We start from the raw sequence: 19,435 nt of genomic DNA, 5'->3' as shown, positions 1-19,435 counted from the left end.
TATAGGATGAAGGGTATCAGAGATAAGTTTTAAGACAGCTGGTTAGACTTAGCAGTTATGGATGAAATGTCATCAATCCAGTATCAATTTAAAAAAGAATTAAACATACACTGAGTGTACCAAATATTATTAACATCTTCCTAATAGCAAGTTCCACCCCCTTTTGCCCTTTCGAACAGCCTCAATTCGTCAGGGCATGGACTCTATAAGGTGTCGAAAGCATTCCATAGGGATGCTGGCTCATGTTGACTCTAATGCTTCCCACAACTTGTGTCAAGTTGGCTGGATGTCCTTTGGGTGGTGGACCATTCTTGATACACACTGGAAACTGTTGAGCATGAAAAACCAAGCAGCATTGCAGTTCTTGACACAAACCGGTTCGCCTGGCACCTACTAACATACCCTGTTCAAAGACACTTTTGTATTTCCCATTCACCCTCTGAGTGGCACACATACACAATTCATGTCTCAATTGTCTCAAGGCTTAAATCCTTCTTTAACCGCTCCTCCCCTTCATCTACACTGATTGAAGTGGATTTAACAGGTGACATCAATAAGGGATCATAGCTTTCACCTGTATTCACCTGGTCAGTATATGTCATGGAAAGAGCAGGTGTTCTTAATGTTTTGTACATTCAGTGTATGCACATTCAAAGGTGCTATTTGTCTTTTAAACTTGAAAATGTACAACAACACATTCTTAATCCGGAAATTAGCAGTCGTTTGGATGTGTTTTTGTTTATAACAGATGGTCATTTAATCATAGAAGTGTCCAGAATTAAATGACTATGGTTGCAAGAAAAAAGGGGCATGATATAACATAACTCTAACCCTAACCTTAACCCTCACCTTAACCAAACCCCTAACCTTAACCTAACTACAACCAATTAAGTTTAACATGGGTTCGCTGGTCAGTCATGTCCCTTTAGTTTTTCCCAGATACAAATGAATGGCTTTGTTGAGAACTCAATCCTTGGATTTTATTTCTCTATTAAACTGACAGTGACACACAGTAAGGCTGGACAGCAGTAGCTACTAACAGATGTAACAGAGACACAGAGCTCTACTCCAGTAGGCTATACAGTAGCATGCACAGGTGACAGAGGGCTTCACGTTGGACAATACATTTAGTTGAACTACGTTCGATACTTAAAGCAGGTAAAATAGTGTGAAATGTTGTACATTGAACAATTCACTCAACAGTTTCCCAACACACACTGGCAATCAAAATCCATTAACAAGAGGACATTCCACTCTCTTCTCTTTTACGCGGTTCAAGGACACATTTTAAAGGGAATGGTTTTCTTGTATGTAGTGTACGACACAAACAATGATGGTGACTAGTCTGTTGCAGTCAAAAAGCACAAAGGAACACCATGAAAGAAGCAAGCACTCTTTATGTCCAGTGACCCTTAGAAACCATGTCACGGGCAACATTTTCTATCCTTAAATCTCTGTCCATGTCCTCAGTCCTCGTTCTCATGTTGTTTTTCACTGAGGAGGGGCTTTGTCTTTTCACTGGCTCCGTCTTTCCCTAGAACCACGGACTCTGACTCTGATTCTCCAGTGTGACGGGCTACCATGGGGTCCTCCATCCCCAAAGGCCCACCTCCATCCTCCATCCACATCAGGGGGGCCTCCTCACTCCACCGGCCCGTCTAAAGCTCTTCTCACACGGGCGTGGTCCGCCGGTTGACCCCGTCCTTCAGGTCATTGGGGAAGCAGTTGTGCAACTGCAGGAAATCGCCTGAGCCGTGCTCGGGGCTGTATGCGTTCTCCGTCACGCCCCCTTTCAGACCCCCCTCACGGGTCAACGTGTACATGGTCAATTCTCCCAACGGCCCCGTTGCCGAGGTCCCACCCTTCAGCCTCACCGGCGAGTTCTCCTGCGAAGCGTCAGAGGAGCGCGAGCTGGAGTGGGACGTCCGCCGGCGGAAGCGGTAACTGGGTATGCGTGAGTAGGGTGAGGAGGAGGACATGGAGCGGATGAAGTCGCGGCGAGCGTGGAAGCGGACCTCCTTGTTCTTCTCGATGTAGATGTTGACAGCCAGGACGGCCACCATCTCAGCCACGATGAAGGACAGAGCTCCGAAGTAGAAGGACCAGCCGTAGCTGTAGGTGTTCTTCTTGTCCTCGTCGCGCTTGTCACTGGGGTCGCCGGCATTGCTGGAGATGTAGACAATGATGCCGATGATGTTACTCAGGCCTGAGAGAGTTATAGAAAGACAGAAACACAGAGAGAGAGTGTATATGAGGAAGACACCGAAACAGAGACAGAGAGAGACAGAACATCAGACAATCTCTCAGCCCATTGGTTTTCCTATTAGGCTTCAGCCCTGACTTGAGGAGCGTGTAATCAGACCTCTGGATAATACTAGTCATCAGTCAGAGATCCCAGGACACATCTTCTCTCTGGTCTGATAAGTAATGAACAGTCTTAATGATCGGTGCCACTTCTCTACATGACTGACCTCCCAGCCCTAACACACTGCTCTAATGTATGTAGAGGACAGCTCATGGCCTTCTCAGCCTGCGCTGTGAATGGACTTCACAATTCAGACCGAGCACAGGTAACTGATGAGCGTGTGTGTGTGTGCATGCATGTGTGTGTCAGGCCCTGAAGGGCGTGTGTGTGTCAGGCCCTGAAGGGGGCGTAGCTTACCTGCGGCTACGAACAGGATGCCGGCGCTAAGCAGGATGCTGTTCCTGTTGCTATAGATACGTCCCACGGCCAAACACAGCCCCCCCAGCATCAACAGACAGGTGCTGAGGATAGGAAACACACTGGACGCCCGCACAATACCTGGAGTAGAGAGAGGTATGGTTAGTCACACACACACATGCGCACACACACACACACTCACACACACTCTGGCACGATTAATAGTCAGAGGAAAAACTCCCTGCAGCTTTTTTCTGTACACACTGAGTGCTACTGTGGGTATTAGACATTGAATAAAATCACTCTTTAAAGTCTAACGTCTTGGGGGAATATAAGAAAAAATACCCATAACTTTATATGACGAGCAGTAACAACAGTTAGGATTACTACACACACAGTCACGAGGTCTGAACATTTATTAGAAGAGAAGTGGAGAAGAGAAGTGAAGTGAAGAAGAAAAGTGAAGAAGAGAAGAGAAGTGAAGAGAAGGACAGGAGAGAAGAGAAGAGAGGAGAAGAGAGGAGAAGAGAAGAGAAGAGAAGAGAAGAGAAGAGAAGAGAAGAGAAGAGAAGAGAAGAGAAGAGAAGGGAAGAGAAGAGAAGAGAGGAGAAGAGGAGAGGAGAGGAGAGAAGGACAGGAGAGGAGAGAAGAGAAGAGAAGAGAAGAGAAGAGAAGAGAAGAGAAGAGAAGAGAAGAGAAGAGAAGAGAAGAGAAGAGAAGAGAAGAGAAGAGAAGAGAAGAGAGGAGAAGTGGAGAGGAGAGAAGGACAGGAGAGGAGAGAAGAGAAGAGAAGAGAAGAGAAGAGAAGAGAAGAGAAGAGAAGAGAAGAGAAGAGAAGAGAAGAGAAGAGAGGAGAAGAGGAGAGGAGAGAAGGACAGGAGAGGAGAGAAGAGAAGAGAAGAGAAGAGAAGAGAAGAGAAGAGAAGAGAAGAGAAGAGAAGAGAAGAGAAGAGAAGAGAAGAGAAGAGAAGAGAAGAGAAGAGAAGAGAAGAGGAGAGGAGAGGAGAGGAGAGGAGAGGAGAGGAGAGGAAGAGAAGAGAAGAGAAGAGAAGAGAAGAGAAGAGAAGAGAAGAGAAGAGAGGAGAAGAGGAGAGGAGAGAAGGACAGGAGAGGAGAGAAGAGAAGAGAAGAGAAGAGAAGAGAAGAGAAGAGAAGAGAAGAGAAGAGAAGAGAAGAGAAGAGAAGAGAGGAGAAGAGGAGAGGAGAGAAGGACAGGAGAGGAGAGAAGAGAAGAGAAGAGAAGAGAAGAGAAGAGAAGAGAAGAGAAGAGAAGAGAAGAGAAGAGAAGAGAAGAGAAGAGAAGAGAAGAGAAGAGAAGAGAAGAGAAGAGGAGAGGAGAGGAGAGGAGAGGAGAGGAGAGGAGAGGAGAGGAAGAGAAGAGAAGAGAAGAGAAGAGAAGAGAAGAGAAGAGAAGAGAAGAGAAGAGAAGAGACGAGAAGAGAAGAGAAGAGAAAAGAAGTGAAGGGGAGAGAAGTCAAGAAGAGAAGAGATAATGACCACTCACGCAGGAGGTATTCTGAGCTGTCTGTGTCATAGTCATTATCATCTGGGAAATGGTTGATACGGTAACAGCTCCCTACGTTAATCCCTGCAGGACATTGAAAGAAACATTGCATTGAAAGAGGGAGGGAGGGGAGGGAGGGCGCTAGAGAGCGCGAGAGAGAGGTGGTCGAAAACAGTAGGTCCGGGATAAGGTAGCACGGCTGGTGAACAGGTCAGGGTTTCATAGCCACAGGCAAAAAGGCAGAAACTGGAGCAGCAGCACGACTAGGTGGACTGGGGAGAGCCAGGAGTCATCAGGCCAGGTAGACCTGAGGCAAGGTTCTAGGGCTCAGGTCCTCAGAGAGAGGGAGAGACAGTGAGACAGACAGACAGACAGACAGACAGACAGACAGACAGACAGACAGACAGACAGACAGACAGACAGACAGACAGACAGACAGACAGACAGACAGACAGACAGACAGACAGACAGACAGACAGACAGACAGACAGACAGACAGACAGACAGACAGACAGACAGACAGACAGACACAGACAGACACAGACAGAGACAGACAAAGAGAGGGAGAGAGAGAGATGTAAGAATTAGAAGGAGCATACTTAAGTTCACAAAGGAAACCAGATAAAAAAGGAGAATTTCACCAGATAGGACAGACGGACCCTAGCCCCCCAGCACATAGACTATTGCAGAATATACACAGGAGGCTGAGACAGGGGGGGTCAGTGAACATGATCAATTTGGGGTTCTAGTCAAGATTGTAGCAGCCGTGTTTAGCACTAACTGAAGTTTATTTAGTGCTTTATCCGGGTAGCCGGAGAGTACAGCACTGCAGTAGGCTATCTAGAATATATAGTGAAAACAATAGTGGTTCTACAATGGAACCTCGACGAATATTGAAACCTACAATTGATTTGTCAGAAGACAAACCATCCACAGAGACTAACTGATATCTTTCTGACAGATAAGATCTAAACCAGGCAAGAACTTGGCCGTGTAGACAAAGGGTTTCCAATCTCTCCAAAAGAATGTGGTGATCGATGGTGTCAAAAAGTGGTACTAAGGTCTAGGAGCACGAGGACAGAGGCAGAGCCTTGGTCTGAAGCCATTAAAAGGTCATTTACCACCTTCACAAGTGCAGTCTCAGTACTATGATGGGGTCTAAAATCAGACTGGAGCGTTTCGTATACATTATTTGTCTTCAGGAATGCAGCTTTTAAAAAAATGTTTGAGAGTAATGAATGGGAGATTCGATGTAGGCCTTTAGTGGGGGGAGGGGGGGTCAGGCTTTGGCATTTTCAGAAGAGGCTTCATTACTGCCACTTTTAGTGGGTTTGATACACATTATGTTCATCATAGGAGGGCCAAGCACAGGAAGTAGCTCTTTCAGTAGTGTAGTTGGAATAGGGTCCAGTACAGTGACGTGTATTCATGGCTGCCATTTTTTTTTCTTCTCCATTCGCAACAGGCTGAATGTATCTCACAAGAGAAAGCATCTGAGCGAAACAGAGTCTCTCTGTTTCTCTACATGTAGGTCGACTATCTGATGCTGTCTGGTCCAAAACAATATGACATTGTTGCCGCCCGTAGCATTGAATCCAAGGGAAGCCAGCAAGCATCTGGCCTCCATTTACAAAAAAAGTATACAAAACTAGCCAATCACTGTTGAGCTAAACTGAGCGACCTCAGCTGTGCATGGTCCAGGTGCATAAAAAAAGTGTTAACGACTATCAAATACCATTGAGAGCATATGTAATTGCCAGAAAAACTTTAATTGTTGCATCTTGTTGTGTTGTTTTCCTCCGGTAGCTAGCCAGCTAGTTAAAATTGGCCCTTTCCTAAATTATGCTATGGATGGAGATAGGGATTTGGAGTTTGGTTTTTCTTAATTCTCCGTACTGGCTAATGATTAAAAGGATGGAAGTTCATTATGTAGCTAGATGTAGAAGGCTAATGTTAACTAGCTAATGTTGCCCATATAAGGTAGTTAGGCTAGCGAGCAAGTATTTTAGCCAGGTAGCCTAGGACAGCAAAAAAGTGTGTGTATGTCGCGACTTCCACCGAAGTCGTTTCCTCTCCTTGTTTGGGCGGTGTTCGGCGGTCGGCATCACTGGTCTTCTATCCATCGTCGATCCACTTTTCATTTTCCATTTGTTTTGTCTTGTTTTCTTACACACCTGGTTTCAATTTCCTTCATTAATTGTTGTGTATTTAACCCTCTGTTTCCCCCCATGTCCTTGTGTGGAATTGTTTGTTTGTAAGTGCTTGTACTCTATGTTACTGGTGCGCGTCGGGTTTTTGTACCCATGTTGGTTCTTTTTGTATTGCCGTGGGTTTTGTAATTAAACTGCTCCAGCTATTACCTATTTCTGCTCTCCTGTGTCTGACTTCACTGCCACCAGATCCGCAACCCTTACAGAATTCCACACCAACCATAGGGGTCGAGGAGCGCGTCCTGGAGCAAGAGGCGATGATCCACCATCTCGGCGCCGCCATGGACCGCGTTGTCCAAATCATGGACCGCTGGGAGAGACAGGGAGTTCCTCCAGCACCTCCCCCAGCACAACAGGGGCCTCCACTACTCACTCCCCCTGCACCCGGTTTCAGTGGGATTCGCCTCACCCTCCCCGGGGAGTACGATGGGACGGCTGCCCGCTGCCAGGGGTTCCTGCTGCAGTTGGATTTATACCTGGCAACCGTCCACCCGGCTCCTTAGGGCCGTGAGAGGGTGTCCACCCTCATCTCATGCCTCTCAGGGAAAGCCCTGGAGTGGGTCAACGCCATGTGGGTGGAAGGAGATGCGGTGCTGGACCAGTTTGAAGAGTTCCGGGCAGTCTTCGACCACCCGCCTGAGGACAGAGTGGCGGGTGAACGTCTTTTCCACCTACGGCAGGGGACGAGGAGCGCACAGGAGTTCGCTTTGGACTTTCGGACCCTGGCCTCCGGAGCGGGATGGAACGACAGGGCCCTGATCGACCACTATCGCTGCAGTTTGATAAAACAGATGTTCGACGAGCATGTGTCCACATACTTTTGGTCATATAGGTTTAAAGGCCGAGACAATAAGAAGATAGAGTAGCAGAATAAATTCAACCACACCTTCGTTTCATCACAAAACCGGAGACCAACCTCTGTCCAGTGAAGTCCACAAAGCATATTGCATGTATTGTAACAAACAGTATCATGACCTACAGCGTGGTCAAGCAAGTTATTGTTTCCGACATTTTCAGACTACTAAACAACTGTTGATTTAGAACCATGGAGAGTTATCACAAGTCACAAAGAGAACAGGAGCTGCCTCCACTATTCCGGCACTATTTCAACATTTCAACAACTAAAATATACCAAAAACAATTTAGTCCAATCAACGTAAGCTAAATAAGATGTCACAGTCCATGGTTCTGATTTCTCTGTGTGTGTGTGTGTGTGTGTGTGTGTGTGTGTGTGTGTGTGTGTGTGTGTTTAAGTAGAAAAACATGTAGACTCACCCTACTTGTAGAGAAACACCAATGCCATCCTCCTCTCTTTCATGTTGACAAAACGGTCTATGACTCTGTCATACAGTACACGCTTTTATTTTTTGTTGTCCTAGGCTACCTGACTAAAATGCTTGCTCACTAGCCTAACTTCCTTTCATGGGCAACGTTAGCTAGTTAACATTAGCCTTCTACATCTAGCTACATGTTCAACTTCCATCCTCTCAGTCCAGGGGCACAATGTATGAATTAATGGTTGGATCAGAATCGCCTTTATAATCATTGGCCAGTACGGATAACTAAGTAAAACCACAAGCCCAAATCCCCATCTCCATCCATGGCTAATTTAGGAAAGGGCCAATTTTCGCTAGCTAGCCACTGAAGGACAACAACACAATGAAATGCAACAGTAAAGATGTTTCTGTCAATGACGTATGCTCTCAATGCGATTTGATAGGAGTGAAGCCAAATCCAAGCTGGCTTCTTTTGACACTCAGTTTAGCTCAACGCTGATTGACTATTTTATACTTTTTTGGTCAAGGGCGGCCAGACGCTCGCTGGCTTCCCTTGTCTTCAATGCTACGGGCGGCAACAATGTCATCCTCTTTATGACCAGACTGCATCAGATAGATGGCCTGCACATAGAGAAACAGAGAGGCGCTGTTTCACTCAGATTCTTTCTCTGGTGAGATACATTCAGCCTCTTGCGAATTGAAAGAAAATTACGAAAACACAGAGAGACGAAAGATAGATAATTTAATGTTTTCTTAATTTTGGGGGAAGCCTGGCTTCTCTTGGAATCCATGAATACACACCACTGTCGTTACCAAGACTGTTATTCTCATCTGTGTTTTGTTCTTCCTAACAGAAGAGATGTTTGGACATGACAATGACATTGCTAGAATGGACGTAATGGGTGAGCAGTCATTTATTTATGTCCAGCATTTCCCCTCTCTTGCCTCTTCCCTCCTCACCCATCTCATCTCATCCCCTCCCCCTCCTCCCTCCCCCAGAGCATCTCACTCAGACCCCAGCTCCAACCTCCCCAGTCTGTCTGCCGCCATGGCCCCTTCCACCTGTCTCTGCGTGCGTGCGTGCGTGTACGTGTCTGTCTAGGGGACGAGGTAAAGAGAATATTGCATCTGATTTGTAATCCGATTAGAGACAGGCTCCTGGGCTTGTGATTTACGAGCGGTGGTTATCAGTCTGTCTAAGGTATGTGTGTGTGTGTGTGTGTGTGTGTGTGTGTGTGTGTGTGTGTGTGTGTGTGTGTGTGTGTGTGTGTGTGTGTGTGTGTGTGTGTGTGTGTGTGTGTGTGTGTGTGTGTGTGTAACAGAGAGTAAGAAAGAGACAGAGAGACAGACAGAGTGTGAGAGAGAGACCAGTCCCTGAGGCCTTCCTGTGAGACCACCGCTGGGCACATCCTCTCCATGGCAACCCCAGTTCTGTTCCAACAGCCTGATTTCCATAATGTCTCTAAGGATGCCTTTGACATCTTCATTGTGCTTTAGTACAGCTGGCAACCACCGACAGCCTGTCACATGACTCCCTGTCAACAGCCCCCTAAGCCCTCAAGAAATATATCCCCCAACACACATACACATCTGTCTATACCTGTTGTTTACGAAGCATGTGTCAAATACATTTTGATTTGAAACAGAAAACACAGATATTACATAATGTACCCCCACACACACACACACACATGCCCTGTGAGTGAAACAGCTATCACAGCACATCATTGCTGTGGGTGACAGGGTGATGTACTTTGCCATTATTGTGAATTATCTCAGCTCAGCCAATAACGCGAGAGCCTCAGTGGAATAGACCAATCGCATTACAGTATCACAGCATCATATCCTACACTCTCTCAGCTCTCCCTGGTGTCTACCTGCCTTTTTCCTCAAGACATATCATCTCTCCAGTTGAATATTTTAATGGGCAGAGTAATTAAGGAAACCCTCCAAATGAACATCAGTACATATATCTATAATATATAGTATAGACACATCATTAATACAGCCTGGGGGCTATAATGTAATGGTACATGAGGTGGCTGTAGAGTACAGTCAGTGAATGTAAGGCAGAGTCCCGAATGTCACCTTATTTCCTTTAAAGTACACTACTACGCTACTTTCAACCAGGGACCATATGTCTCTGGTCAAAAGTAATGCACTATATGGGTGCAATTTGGGACTCAGCATTACATTCACTGACTGTACTATACAGCCGCATAGTATACCATTACATCATGAAAAGGGGCCAGTGAGGCTGTGGGTTGGAGTCTATCAGGGGGAGTAATCTGGTTTTATAGAGCTGTAAACAGATAGGACACTGTTCCCCAGCCTATAAAACAACCAGCCACTGTTCCCTGGTCCTCTCAGGTGGTAGCATAGAAATGTAATTACTAGAAGGGACAATTATTCTGTGATGGGTGGTCCAGCTCCCAGCGGCCATATTAATATGTTTCTATGGTGGTATAGGCTGCTGGGAGTGCTGAAGGCTGGGATCGCTAGGGGTGCGACTTAATAGTGCAGACTGGCTTCCTCTCCTTGTCTCCTTTCCTTCATCTTGACCAACGTGAATACCGGGGTGCATCTCAATAGGCTAAAGTGGCATTCTCTCCTTGTCTCTTTTCCTGCATCTGCAGTCTGCTACAATGTGATAAAACTGGATAGGTTAAATTCAAGTCACTTGTAAGGATCCTCCATTTCGCATTCAAACCTGTGTTTTCAGATCAGTACAACTGAATGAGAGGAGGTGAGGATGAGGTGAGGAAGCCACTTTAGACTATTGAGATGCACCCAGGATCTCCATAGATCCAGCCCACCCACATAATAAGCTGGCTCTTAGGTTTGGGCTTCAGAACTAAATATAGGAATAAATGAATCATTCAGTAATGATAGAGTTTGAGTGGCGGTTCACTGATTGAAATGTCACCTGTGTGTAATTTGTAACACAAGGAACCAAGCAGCGCTCCACCTGATTTTGTACTCCATTGGCCTATAGTTAGTCATCAGGGTAAATAATGTTATGGGGTTGTCCCCTTATTGGCTCAATAGACCCCCATATAAACTCAGCAAAAGAAAGAAACGTCCCTTTTTCAGGACCCTGTCTTTCAAAGATAATTCGTACACTTATCTCCCTCACTAGCTTTAAGCACCAGCTGTCAGAGCAGCTCACAGATTACTGCACCTGTACATAGCCCATCTATAATTTAGCCCAAACAACTACCTCTTCCCCTACTGTATTTATTTATTTATTTATTTTGCTCCTTTGCACCCCATTATTTATATTTCTACTTTGCACTTTCTTCCATTGCAAATCTACCATTCCAGTGTTTTACTTGCTATATTGTATTTACTTCGCCACCATGGCCTTTTTTGCCTTTACCTCCCTTATCTCACCTCATTTGCTCACATTGTATATAGACTTGTTTTTGTACTGTATTATTGACTGTATGTTTCTTTTACTCCATGTGTAACTCTGTGTTGTTGTATGTGTCAAACTGCTTTGCTTTATCTTGGCCAGGTCGCAATTGTAAAAGAGAACTTGTTCTCAACTTGCCTACCTGGTTAAATAAAGGTGATATAAAGAAATTAATAAAATCAAAATCAAAATAACTGCACAGATCTTCATTGTAAAGGGTTTAAACACTGTTTCCCATGCTTGTTCAATGAACCATAAACAATTAATGAACATGCACCTGTGGAACGGTCGTTAAGACACTAACAGCTTACAGACGGTAGGCAATTAAGGTCACAGTTATGAAAAGTTAGGACACTAAAGAGGCCTTTCTACTGAAAATCACCAAAAGAAAAATTCCCAGGGTCCCTGCTCATCTGTGTGAACGTGCCTTAGGCATGCTGCAAGGAGGCATGAGGACTGCAGATGTGGCCAGGGCAATAAATTGCAATGTCCGTACTGTGAGATGCCTAAGACAGCACTACAGGGAGACAGGATGGACAGCTGATCGTCCTCACAGTGGCAGACCATGTGTAACAACACCTGCACATGATCGGTACATCCGAACATCACACCTGCAGGACAGGTACAGGATTGCAACAACAACTGCCCGAGTTACACCTGGAATGCACAATCCCTCCATCAGTGCTCAGACTGTCCGCAATAGGCTGAGAGAGACTGGGGGCTGTAGGCCTGTTGTAAGACAGGTCCTCACCAGACATCACCGGCAACAACGTCGCCTATGGGCACAAACACACCGTCACTAGACCAGACAGGACTGGCAAAAAGTTATCTTCACTGACGAGTTGCGGTTTTGTCTCACCAGGGGTGATGGTCGGATTCGCGTTTATCGTCGAAGGAAAGAGCGTTACACCGAGGCCTGTACTCTGGAGCGGGATCGATTTGGAGGTGGAGGGTCCGTCATGGTCTGGGGCGGTGTGTCACAGCATCATCGGACTGAGTATGTTGTCATTGCAGGCAATCAATGCTGTGCATTAAAGGGAAGACATCCTCCTCCCTTATGTGGTACCCTTCCTGTAGGCTCATCCTGACATGACCCTCCAGCATGACAATGCCACCAGCCATACTGCTCATTCTGTGCGTCATTTCCTGCAAGACAGGAATGTCAGTGTTCTGCCATGGCCAGCGAAGAGCCCAGATCTCAATCCCATTGAGGACGTCTGGGACCTGTTGGATCGGAGGGTCAGGCCTAGAGCCATTCCCCCCAGAAATGTCCGGGAACTTGCAGGTGCCTTGGTGGAAGAGTGGGGTAACATCTCACAGCAAGAGCTGGCAAATCTGGTGCAGTCCATGAGGAGGAGATGCACTGCAGTACTTAATGCAGCTGGTGGCCACACCAGATACTGTATGTTACTTTTGATTTTGACCCCCCCTTTATTGCATTTCTGTTAGTCACATGTCTGTGGAACTTGTTCAGTTTATGTCTCAGTTGTTGAATCTTGTTATGTTCATACAAATATTTACACATGTTAAATTTGCTCAAAATAAACGCAATTGACAGGGAGAGGACGTTTCTTTTTTTGCTGAGTTTAGAAGGACAGAAGAAAAGAAGAGAGGTGTAGAAGAGAGAAGAGTATGAGTGAGTGAAGCAAAGAGAAGAGAATAGGAGGAGAAGGGTGGGGAGGGGCAGAGCTGAGGGCAGTATACAAGAGGAGAGGAGAGGAGAGGAGAGGAGAGGAGAGGAGAGGAGAGGAGAGGAGAGGAGAGGGAGAGGAGAGGAGAGGAGAGAGGAGAGGAGAGGAGAGGAGAGGAGAGGAGAGGAGAGGAGAGGAGAGGAGAGGAGAGGAGAGGAGAGGAGAGGAGAGGAGAGGAGAGGAGAGGAGAGGAGAGGAGAGGAGAGGAGAGGAGAGGAGAGGAGAGGAGAGGGGTGGAAGGTGGAGAAGGAAGGAAAAGGTAGAGATGAGAGGAAAACAGAGGAGAGTAGAAAAGTGGCAGTGCTGGTGGAAGTGAGAGCCCAGTGGCTAATTAGCACTCTTGTGGCCTTTCGGCTGACACATTTTAATTACAGACCTGTGGAGCATGCTGAGAATGCCAAGCGAGATTCAAAATAAGCTAATTATGAGCACTATAGTGAGAAAGGAGCTGTCCAGTGCTGAAATTAAACTAACAAATGACAGGGGTTTGATTTCAGCACTGGACAGCTTCTTACTCTCTGCTACAGCTAATAGCATAGACGGCAGGGATGCTGATGGGTGGGGATGCTGGACAAAAGGGATTCTTCTTCTGCTGACAAACGTATTCAAAGATTTACAGCTCCACACTCTGTGGACAGCGCTCAAGCTCTCTGCTCTGTCTGCGAATGGAACCAGTGACTGGAACCAGTGATTGGAACACAAAGTGCTTGTGGAATAGTGATTTCCAGAGCACTAAATTATGAATTTCTGAAATTACAATCACAAGGGAATAGAATTAAAGATGGCCATTGACCAATCTGAAGATAGAATTTGTGAAACAAGCCACTAGGATACATGCTGCTTTTACATTTTTATCCCATGTATCTACATGGTGAAAGAATGAACACTTCCTTAGCAGAACACGGAGAAATGAGCTGTCCAGTGCTGAAATGAAACTAGCACAGAGGCTAATATGAACACATTAGTGGGCTGTGTTCATGCTAATAGCTCTTGCTTATGTGTTACTTTAATTTCAACACTGGACAGCTCAAGATTCACTCTGCTCAACAAGTGCTTACTGTCCCCATGTTTTAGATGTGTTACAATGTGTTTCTACTGTTTGGTGTCACAGCCGCTGACTCCTCGAGAGGCTACATATCTCACACTTAATGCATGGACCTGGAAGTTGGATTGTGAGGTCAGGTGACAAATACCTTTTCGCACTGACTACACTATCAATTGCATTAACCAGAATGCTTTTTCAAGTATCAAGTTTTCATCACAGATAGAACTATGAGCCAGATATTTCACCAGATGTACAAATGTGAAGTGTCCGGTTGGCGTTTCCACTCACTACCAAATATGGTGATGAGAGGAAGCCCAGTGGCCCACATTCTGCTAATTTTCTCATCGATGAAACATTTGATCTTCATACAGTTTTCTTTTTCCAAACTACAATTTTTAACAAACAGAGTGGACTGCGTTTTGTAGACTTTACCCATTCCCAAACTTTCAAAAAATTCCATTGTTTAGATTTAGAAGGAGTGCAAGGGCGAATTGCACACACAAACGTCACTGAGTAGGCATTCCCTAGCAGAAATATGCAAATAAATATTGGAAAGCGCCAATAGTATCTCACTAGTTCGTTCTTGGCTCTGCCCACCGCCTTGCTTGTTCTGCCTACTATGATTAATTTGCTCCGATGAAAACGACAGACTTTGATCTATCTTGGGTTAGTAATAAAAACTCTTCGTTTTTATTGTCACAAGTAGGCCTACAGTGAAATACTTTTCTTGCTTGCTCTTTCCCAACAATGCAGTAATCAAGAAGTAGTGCAAAAAAGAAATACAAAAGTCAAGTAGGACCAAAACACATGAGAAATAGTTCTAAGAAGAAAAGGAGAACATGAGTAAGCTATATACTGTACAGAGTCAGTTCCAGGGTCAGTTCCAATACCATATTTACAATGTGCAGGGATACTGGAGTGGTAGGGGTAGATATGTATAGGGGTAAGGTGACTAGGCATCAGGATATATGATAAACGGAGTAGCAGCAGAGTATATGATGGCTATTTTAAGTTACGTATGTATTGTCATGTGCACTAGTACAGTGAATTGTGCACAGTCAATTGACCTTTCTTGCTTGCTCTAAGATCTGGCATGCGTCAACAACGCCTGAGCACAGTCTCTTCCTCTTGTGTTCTTATCTACTGATGATTGTCCCCATGACAACCGAGGGACACTTGTCCACTCAAATGGCGTCTGGTGTGTTGATAGTGGTACATTGATCTGTTAGCCTTGTAATACATGTTGATCTAAATGTCAGAAAGATTGTCTGAATAAATAGCATTTCTAGCCATAATGTACTGTACTGTAGATAGCCTATGTATAGTCAATTCAGATATACAGTACTGTAGATAGGTCTATTTATAGTCTATTCAGATATACAGTACAGTAGATAGATCTATTTATAGTCTATTCAGATATAAAGTACTGTAGATAGCCTATGTATAGTCTATTCAGATATATAGTACTGTAGATAGCCTATGTATAGTCTATTCAGATATACAGTACTGTACATAGGTCTATTTATAGTCTATTCAGATATACAGTACTGTAGATAGCCTATGTATAGTCTATTCAGATATACAGTACTGTAGATAGGTCTATTTATAGTCTATTCAGATATACAGTACTGTAGATAGCCTATGTATAGTCTATTCAGATATACAGTACTGTAGATAGCCTATTCAGATATACAGTACTGTAGATAGATCTATTTATAGTCTATTCAGATATACAGTACTGTACATAGGCCTATTTATAGTCTATCCAGATATATACAATAACTGTGGAACCTCTGTACATGCAAGAACTGTAGCAAACAAACATAGCAGTCAAAAATATAGAAATGCTTGTTTGCTTTTTTCCCTTTCCTTGATGACTTCTGGTTTCTTTAGGCTACTTATAGAACTGCATACTGCTCCATTCAGCTTTCAGCTACATAATAAAAATGAAACTTGGCTAAACAAAACTAAACTATCCTAAATAAAAAGACATACAGAGACTGGATTCTCTTTTCAGACTTTTATTTTGCTACATGTGTAAAAAATAAAGGTTACAACTAAATCTTGTAAGGAAAAAAGTGTCTGTCTTGCTTGTCTTTAGGTGACAGAGGTGTGCTGGCTGTACATCTCCCAGCTGTATGTGTTATAGTACACCTGAGGTGGCGCATAACAGCCGCAGCAATAGGCCATGGGCTGGACAGTCGCCCATGTGTATGTCATCTGCATCTGCTCGCTGAAATCATAACCCGATGTCTGCAACGACCCGGAGTCGGTTGCACGCGCTCCAGGGGTCTCAATGATCTCGAGGGTCTCTGAGGTCTTGGTAGCCGCTGCGGCGGTGCCACGGTTACCAGAAGACGAGGCGATGGCCGCGGCGAGTCCATTAGCAATGGTTGTACCAATGGCAGCAGCGGCGAGGTCACAGTTGATGGCCGAAGCAGTAGTCACGCGGAAATCACCTGAGCCCAGCGGGGTCTCAAGGTTCTGGATGGCTTTTGGAGCGAGTTTCTCCGCGGGGCTAGTATTGGGAATGGGGCTCCAATCCCCGGCCTCAGGTCGAAGGCTCAGTCCTTGGGCGGTAGCAACGACTCGTTTCAAACGCTCAGTTAATTCTCGAGACTTCACTCTCTTGTCCATTTCAATTGCCATCTTGATTGACAGGGTCAAGGTGTCAACTAAGTCGATGTGGGTGTCCATGTCTGATGGATTTATGATGGTTGATGGACGATGCAGCGCTTTTATAGCGTGGCGTCATAATGGATGCGAACATTTCGTCACACGTTTACATCATTCATACACATCAAGCACTGTTATCTTATTTGGTGTCATAGATTGTTTGGTTCCTGTTATGTTTACTACCGTGCTGTATGTTACACGGAATAGATAGGCTATTTGCAGGGCTGAAAGAAACGACAGGGAATAGGATGTTGAAAAACGGCGGGGATATATTGAAAAATCAACTAGGTTGTCCTAATTAGACTATCATGGCCTGTAATATATTTGATAGCCTACATAACTACTGATGTGTTGAAAAGCTATACCAATCATAGGTCTGCCATCATCCATGCTCATCAAACTTGCTCAGCCTTTCCTTTTCCAGCTGTTCTTTTCCTATAGAAAGCAGCCAGTAGGTGCAATAAACCATTCATGCAGTGACAGCACTGTGTGATAACCACATCAGAGATACTGCAATCCGGCTGCCAAGCCATTTGTAATCTCTGATGGGCCTGTCCATGCCACGCAGAGGGGGCCCGAGCCACGCCTGATTTTCAAAAAATTACCGGCATCAGGCGCGTCCATGCGCTCGTGGATGTCTGTGGTGTGGAGCGGACATGGATAGATCAGGAAAGATGAATCATTTGTCTTGAATAGGAGCTGAACACACAGAAACAGACATAGGCCTACCTTTTGGATGACATAAATTGATTATGCCGCCGAAGCCTCGTGTAAAATAACCTGGCTTATCTTGTAAACTTTTCTAGCTTTTTCAAATTGATAGTGTGTTAAAATGTTGTCCATATTTATAATTTCAACCGTGTTGCTTATTAGCAAATACATTCACTATCAGGAGGCCAACATCTTGTATGATGACGAGTTCTGGCTTTAGTCGACGTCAAACATTCTGGCCGCGTAGTTCAGCACCACCGTCAGCATCGAGCGCTCTGCTCTGTCTGCGATTGGAACACAACAAAGTGCTTCTAGAATAGTGACTTCCCGCGCGCTAAATTATACATGCCTACTTGCTAGTGATATCCACACCCCTCAGCACACGTATTCTCAAACCATTACTAACAGCATTGAGGTCAGGAGTGACTGTGGGTTGACCGAAGGGACACCTGCTTGCAAATAGGGGTGGTAAGCTCTAAGGTCCCATGAAGATAAGACAACCTTGTCATATAGGCTAGGATAAATCCCAAAGCCTTGGAAAAAACTAAACAAATACAGGTAAATAAAGTCAGTGATTTGTTGGACAGCAATTCCAGCAGCTTTGTTTCACCCACTTAAGCTAAAGCACCTCAAACTGTCATGGAACATTGTTATTCAAGTAGAGTTTGATACAAGAACATACACCTTGAAAACGTCTTAATTCCAATGGTTCTAAAAGGCTGAATGGTAATATAGTGTTGCCCTTGCCTCCGCCTCTGACCAATTAGACTACGAGCCATGTAGGCCTATTGGCTCTAGCCTATACACGACGTATTATCAAAATACTTCACATAAAACTACATTAAGCAAGCATGTCTAGCTATACCTATAAAAAATATATATGCATTTGTACATCTTTAAATGGCATAAGAACATCATATTTTACTTTGCTTGGACAATGAGATCTCTGTACAAATTCGTCTTTATTTTTAAAACCTAGTCTCTCATGTTTCCATAGCAATTAGAGAGACGTTGCCAAGCAACACCCTCAAATACAATAAAGATGTGAATGAAGGCAGAGCTCGTCCTGAAGGCAGGACTCATAAAGGTCCTCAGAGCGTCTTTAAGTTTAGGAAACAGCAACAGTGTAGTGAAAATATAAACCAACTTCACTCTGTTCAGTGATTTATGAACTTTTTAAACAAGTGTGTTGATAAACTTGTTTTCTCCATTATCTCCCACAATCCACTCATAGAATTATAGCGTCGTTTCTGATAGAAACATATTCCCTGTATTTAAACTAGATCATTGTTACGGCCAACACCTGCTGCGTTTAATGTATTTGTCATGCACATATCACTGCCAAACAGTCCTTATTAAAGACTACCCTACTTACTCTCACCTTGTTTGGCGCGCGTAAAAACGCACCCTTTGACGGCGTTATTAAGTCTCTTCCTCTCTCTTAGTGAAGAGAAGCCAATACAGTTGATAGTAGAAACAAAACAGCCCCTCTATGAGACAGACAATTACCTTGATCATTCTTCCTCCAAATACGTAACATGAAGCCAAATACTTTTCCCTTTTCTGTTCTTAATATATTAGGCTACCCATAAGCACCCTTTCTCCACATGAACTCAACATGACTTCACATTACCAAAGTATAATAGAAAGAGTAACCTATTTCAGCTTTCCTTACCTTCAATACAACAGATTCTCCACAACCCGGAGTGCGTAAGATCTCCCCTTGCCTTCTTGGGTTGTGACTGGGTGTCATCCGTACTGGCATTGGTTGCGTTGCATATGTATGCCCGTGAGTACAGCCAGTAGTCCGTCCCGACGGCTATGGTCATGAGGCTGAAAGCGGCGAAAGCCCCCACGGTAGCCAGCAGTGTCTGAACCCCACGGTCACACCACGCCATGGCGCTTCATATTATTCAACAGAGCCCCGTCTACACACACCTGGAGAGCGTCACGGCGCGGCGGGTCAACTGGTCACACCGCATGTCCACTGCGCTTTGCTCGCTCCTCTCTCCTCTCCAAGGATCTGAGACGTAGGCTTCGTGTTGACTATGGGTGACACCGGATCAAAATGTTCACTTGGAGCTGTAGCGCTCACTTCGTGTGACGGCCAGCTTGAGTGATCAGAGCGGGAGAGAAATCGGTGTCCACACTGATCTGACGCGCGCAGACAGCCCACATGTTTGGCCATTCATAGTTTCTGAATCGCCTGATATTTAACCCCAGGTTGATTTTATGTTCCAGGTT

General features: G+C 44.9%; 1 protein-coding gene across 1 annotated transcript; it reads right to left on the bottom strand.

The window, feature by feature from the left end:
• Positions 1–532: 532 nt before the first annotated feature.
• Positions 533–19,435, bottom strand: LOC106606650 (voltage-dependent calcium channel gamma-4 subunit). The gene is made up of 4 exons (XM_014202993.2): positions 18,867–19,435; positions 4,167–4,250; positions 2,663–2,803; positions 533–2,206 (listed from the first exon to the last, which is right to left on the bottom strand). Exons 1-4 carry the CDS (start codon positions 19,087–19,089, stop codon positions 1,671–1,673), a joined length of 984 nt encoding a protein of 327 aa, XP_014058468.2. The 5' UTR covers positions 19,090–19,435; the 3' UTR covers positions 533–1,670.

Source organism: Salmo salar, chromosome ssa06 (genome assembly GCF_905237065.1).
Source record: "Salmo salar chromosome ssa06, Ssal_v3.1, whole genome shotgun sequence".
Lineage (NCBI taxonomy): Eukaryota > Metazoa > Chordata > Actinopteri > Salmoniformes > Salmonidae > Salmo > Salmo salar.
This window is presented reverse-complemented; position numbering and strand designations above follow the sequence as displayed.

What these genes read in the sequence shown, in the direction of transcription:
- LOC106606650 (XM_014202993.2), bottom strand. Translation starts at nt 19,089, where the DNA reads ATGGCGTGGTGTGACCGTGGGGTTCAGACACTGCTGGCTACCGTGGGG. An exon ending in GAGAATCTGTTGTATTGAAG is followed by an intron (nt 4,251 to 18,866) that starts GTAAGGAAAGCT and finishes AATGTCCTGCAG; the next exon opens with GGATTAACGTAGGGAGCTGT. An exon ending in CATCCTGTTCGTAGCCGCAG is followed by an intron (nt 2,207 to 2,662) that starts GTAAGCTACGCC and finishes TAACTCTCTCAG; the next exon opens with GCCTGAGTAACATCATCGGC.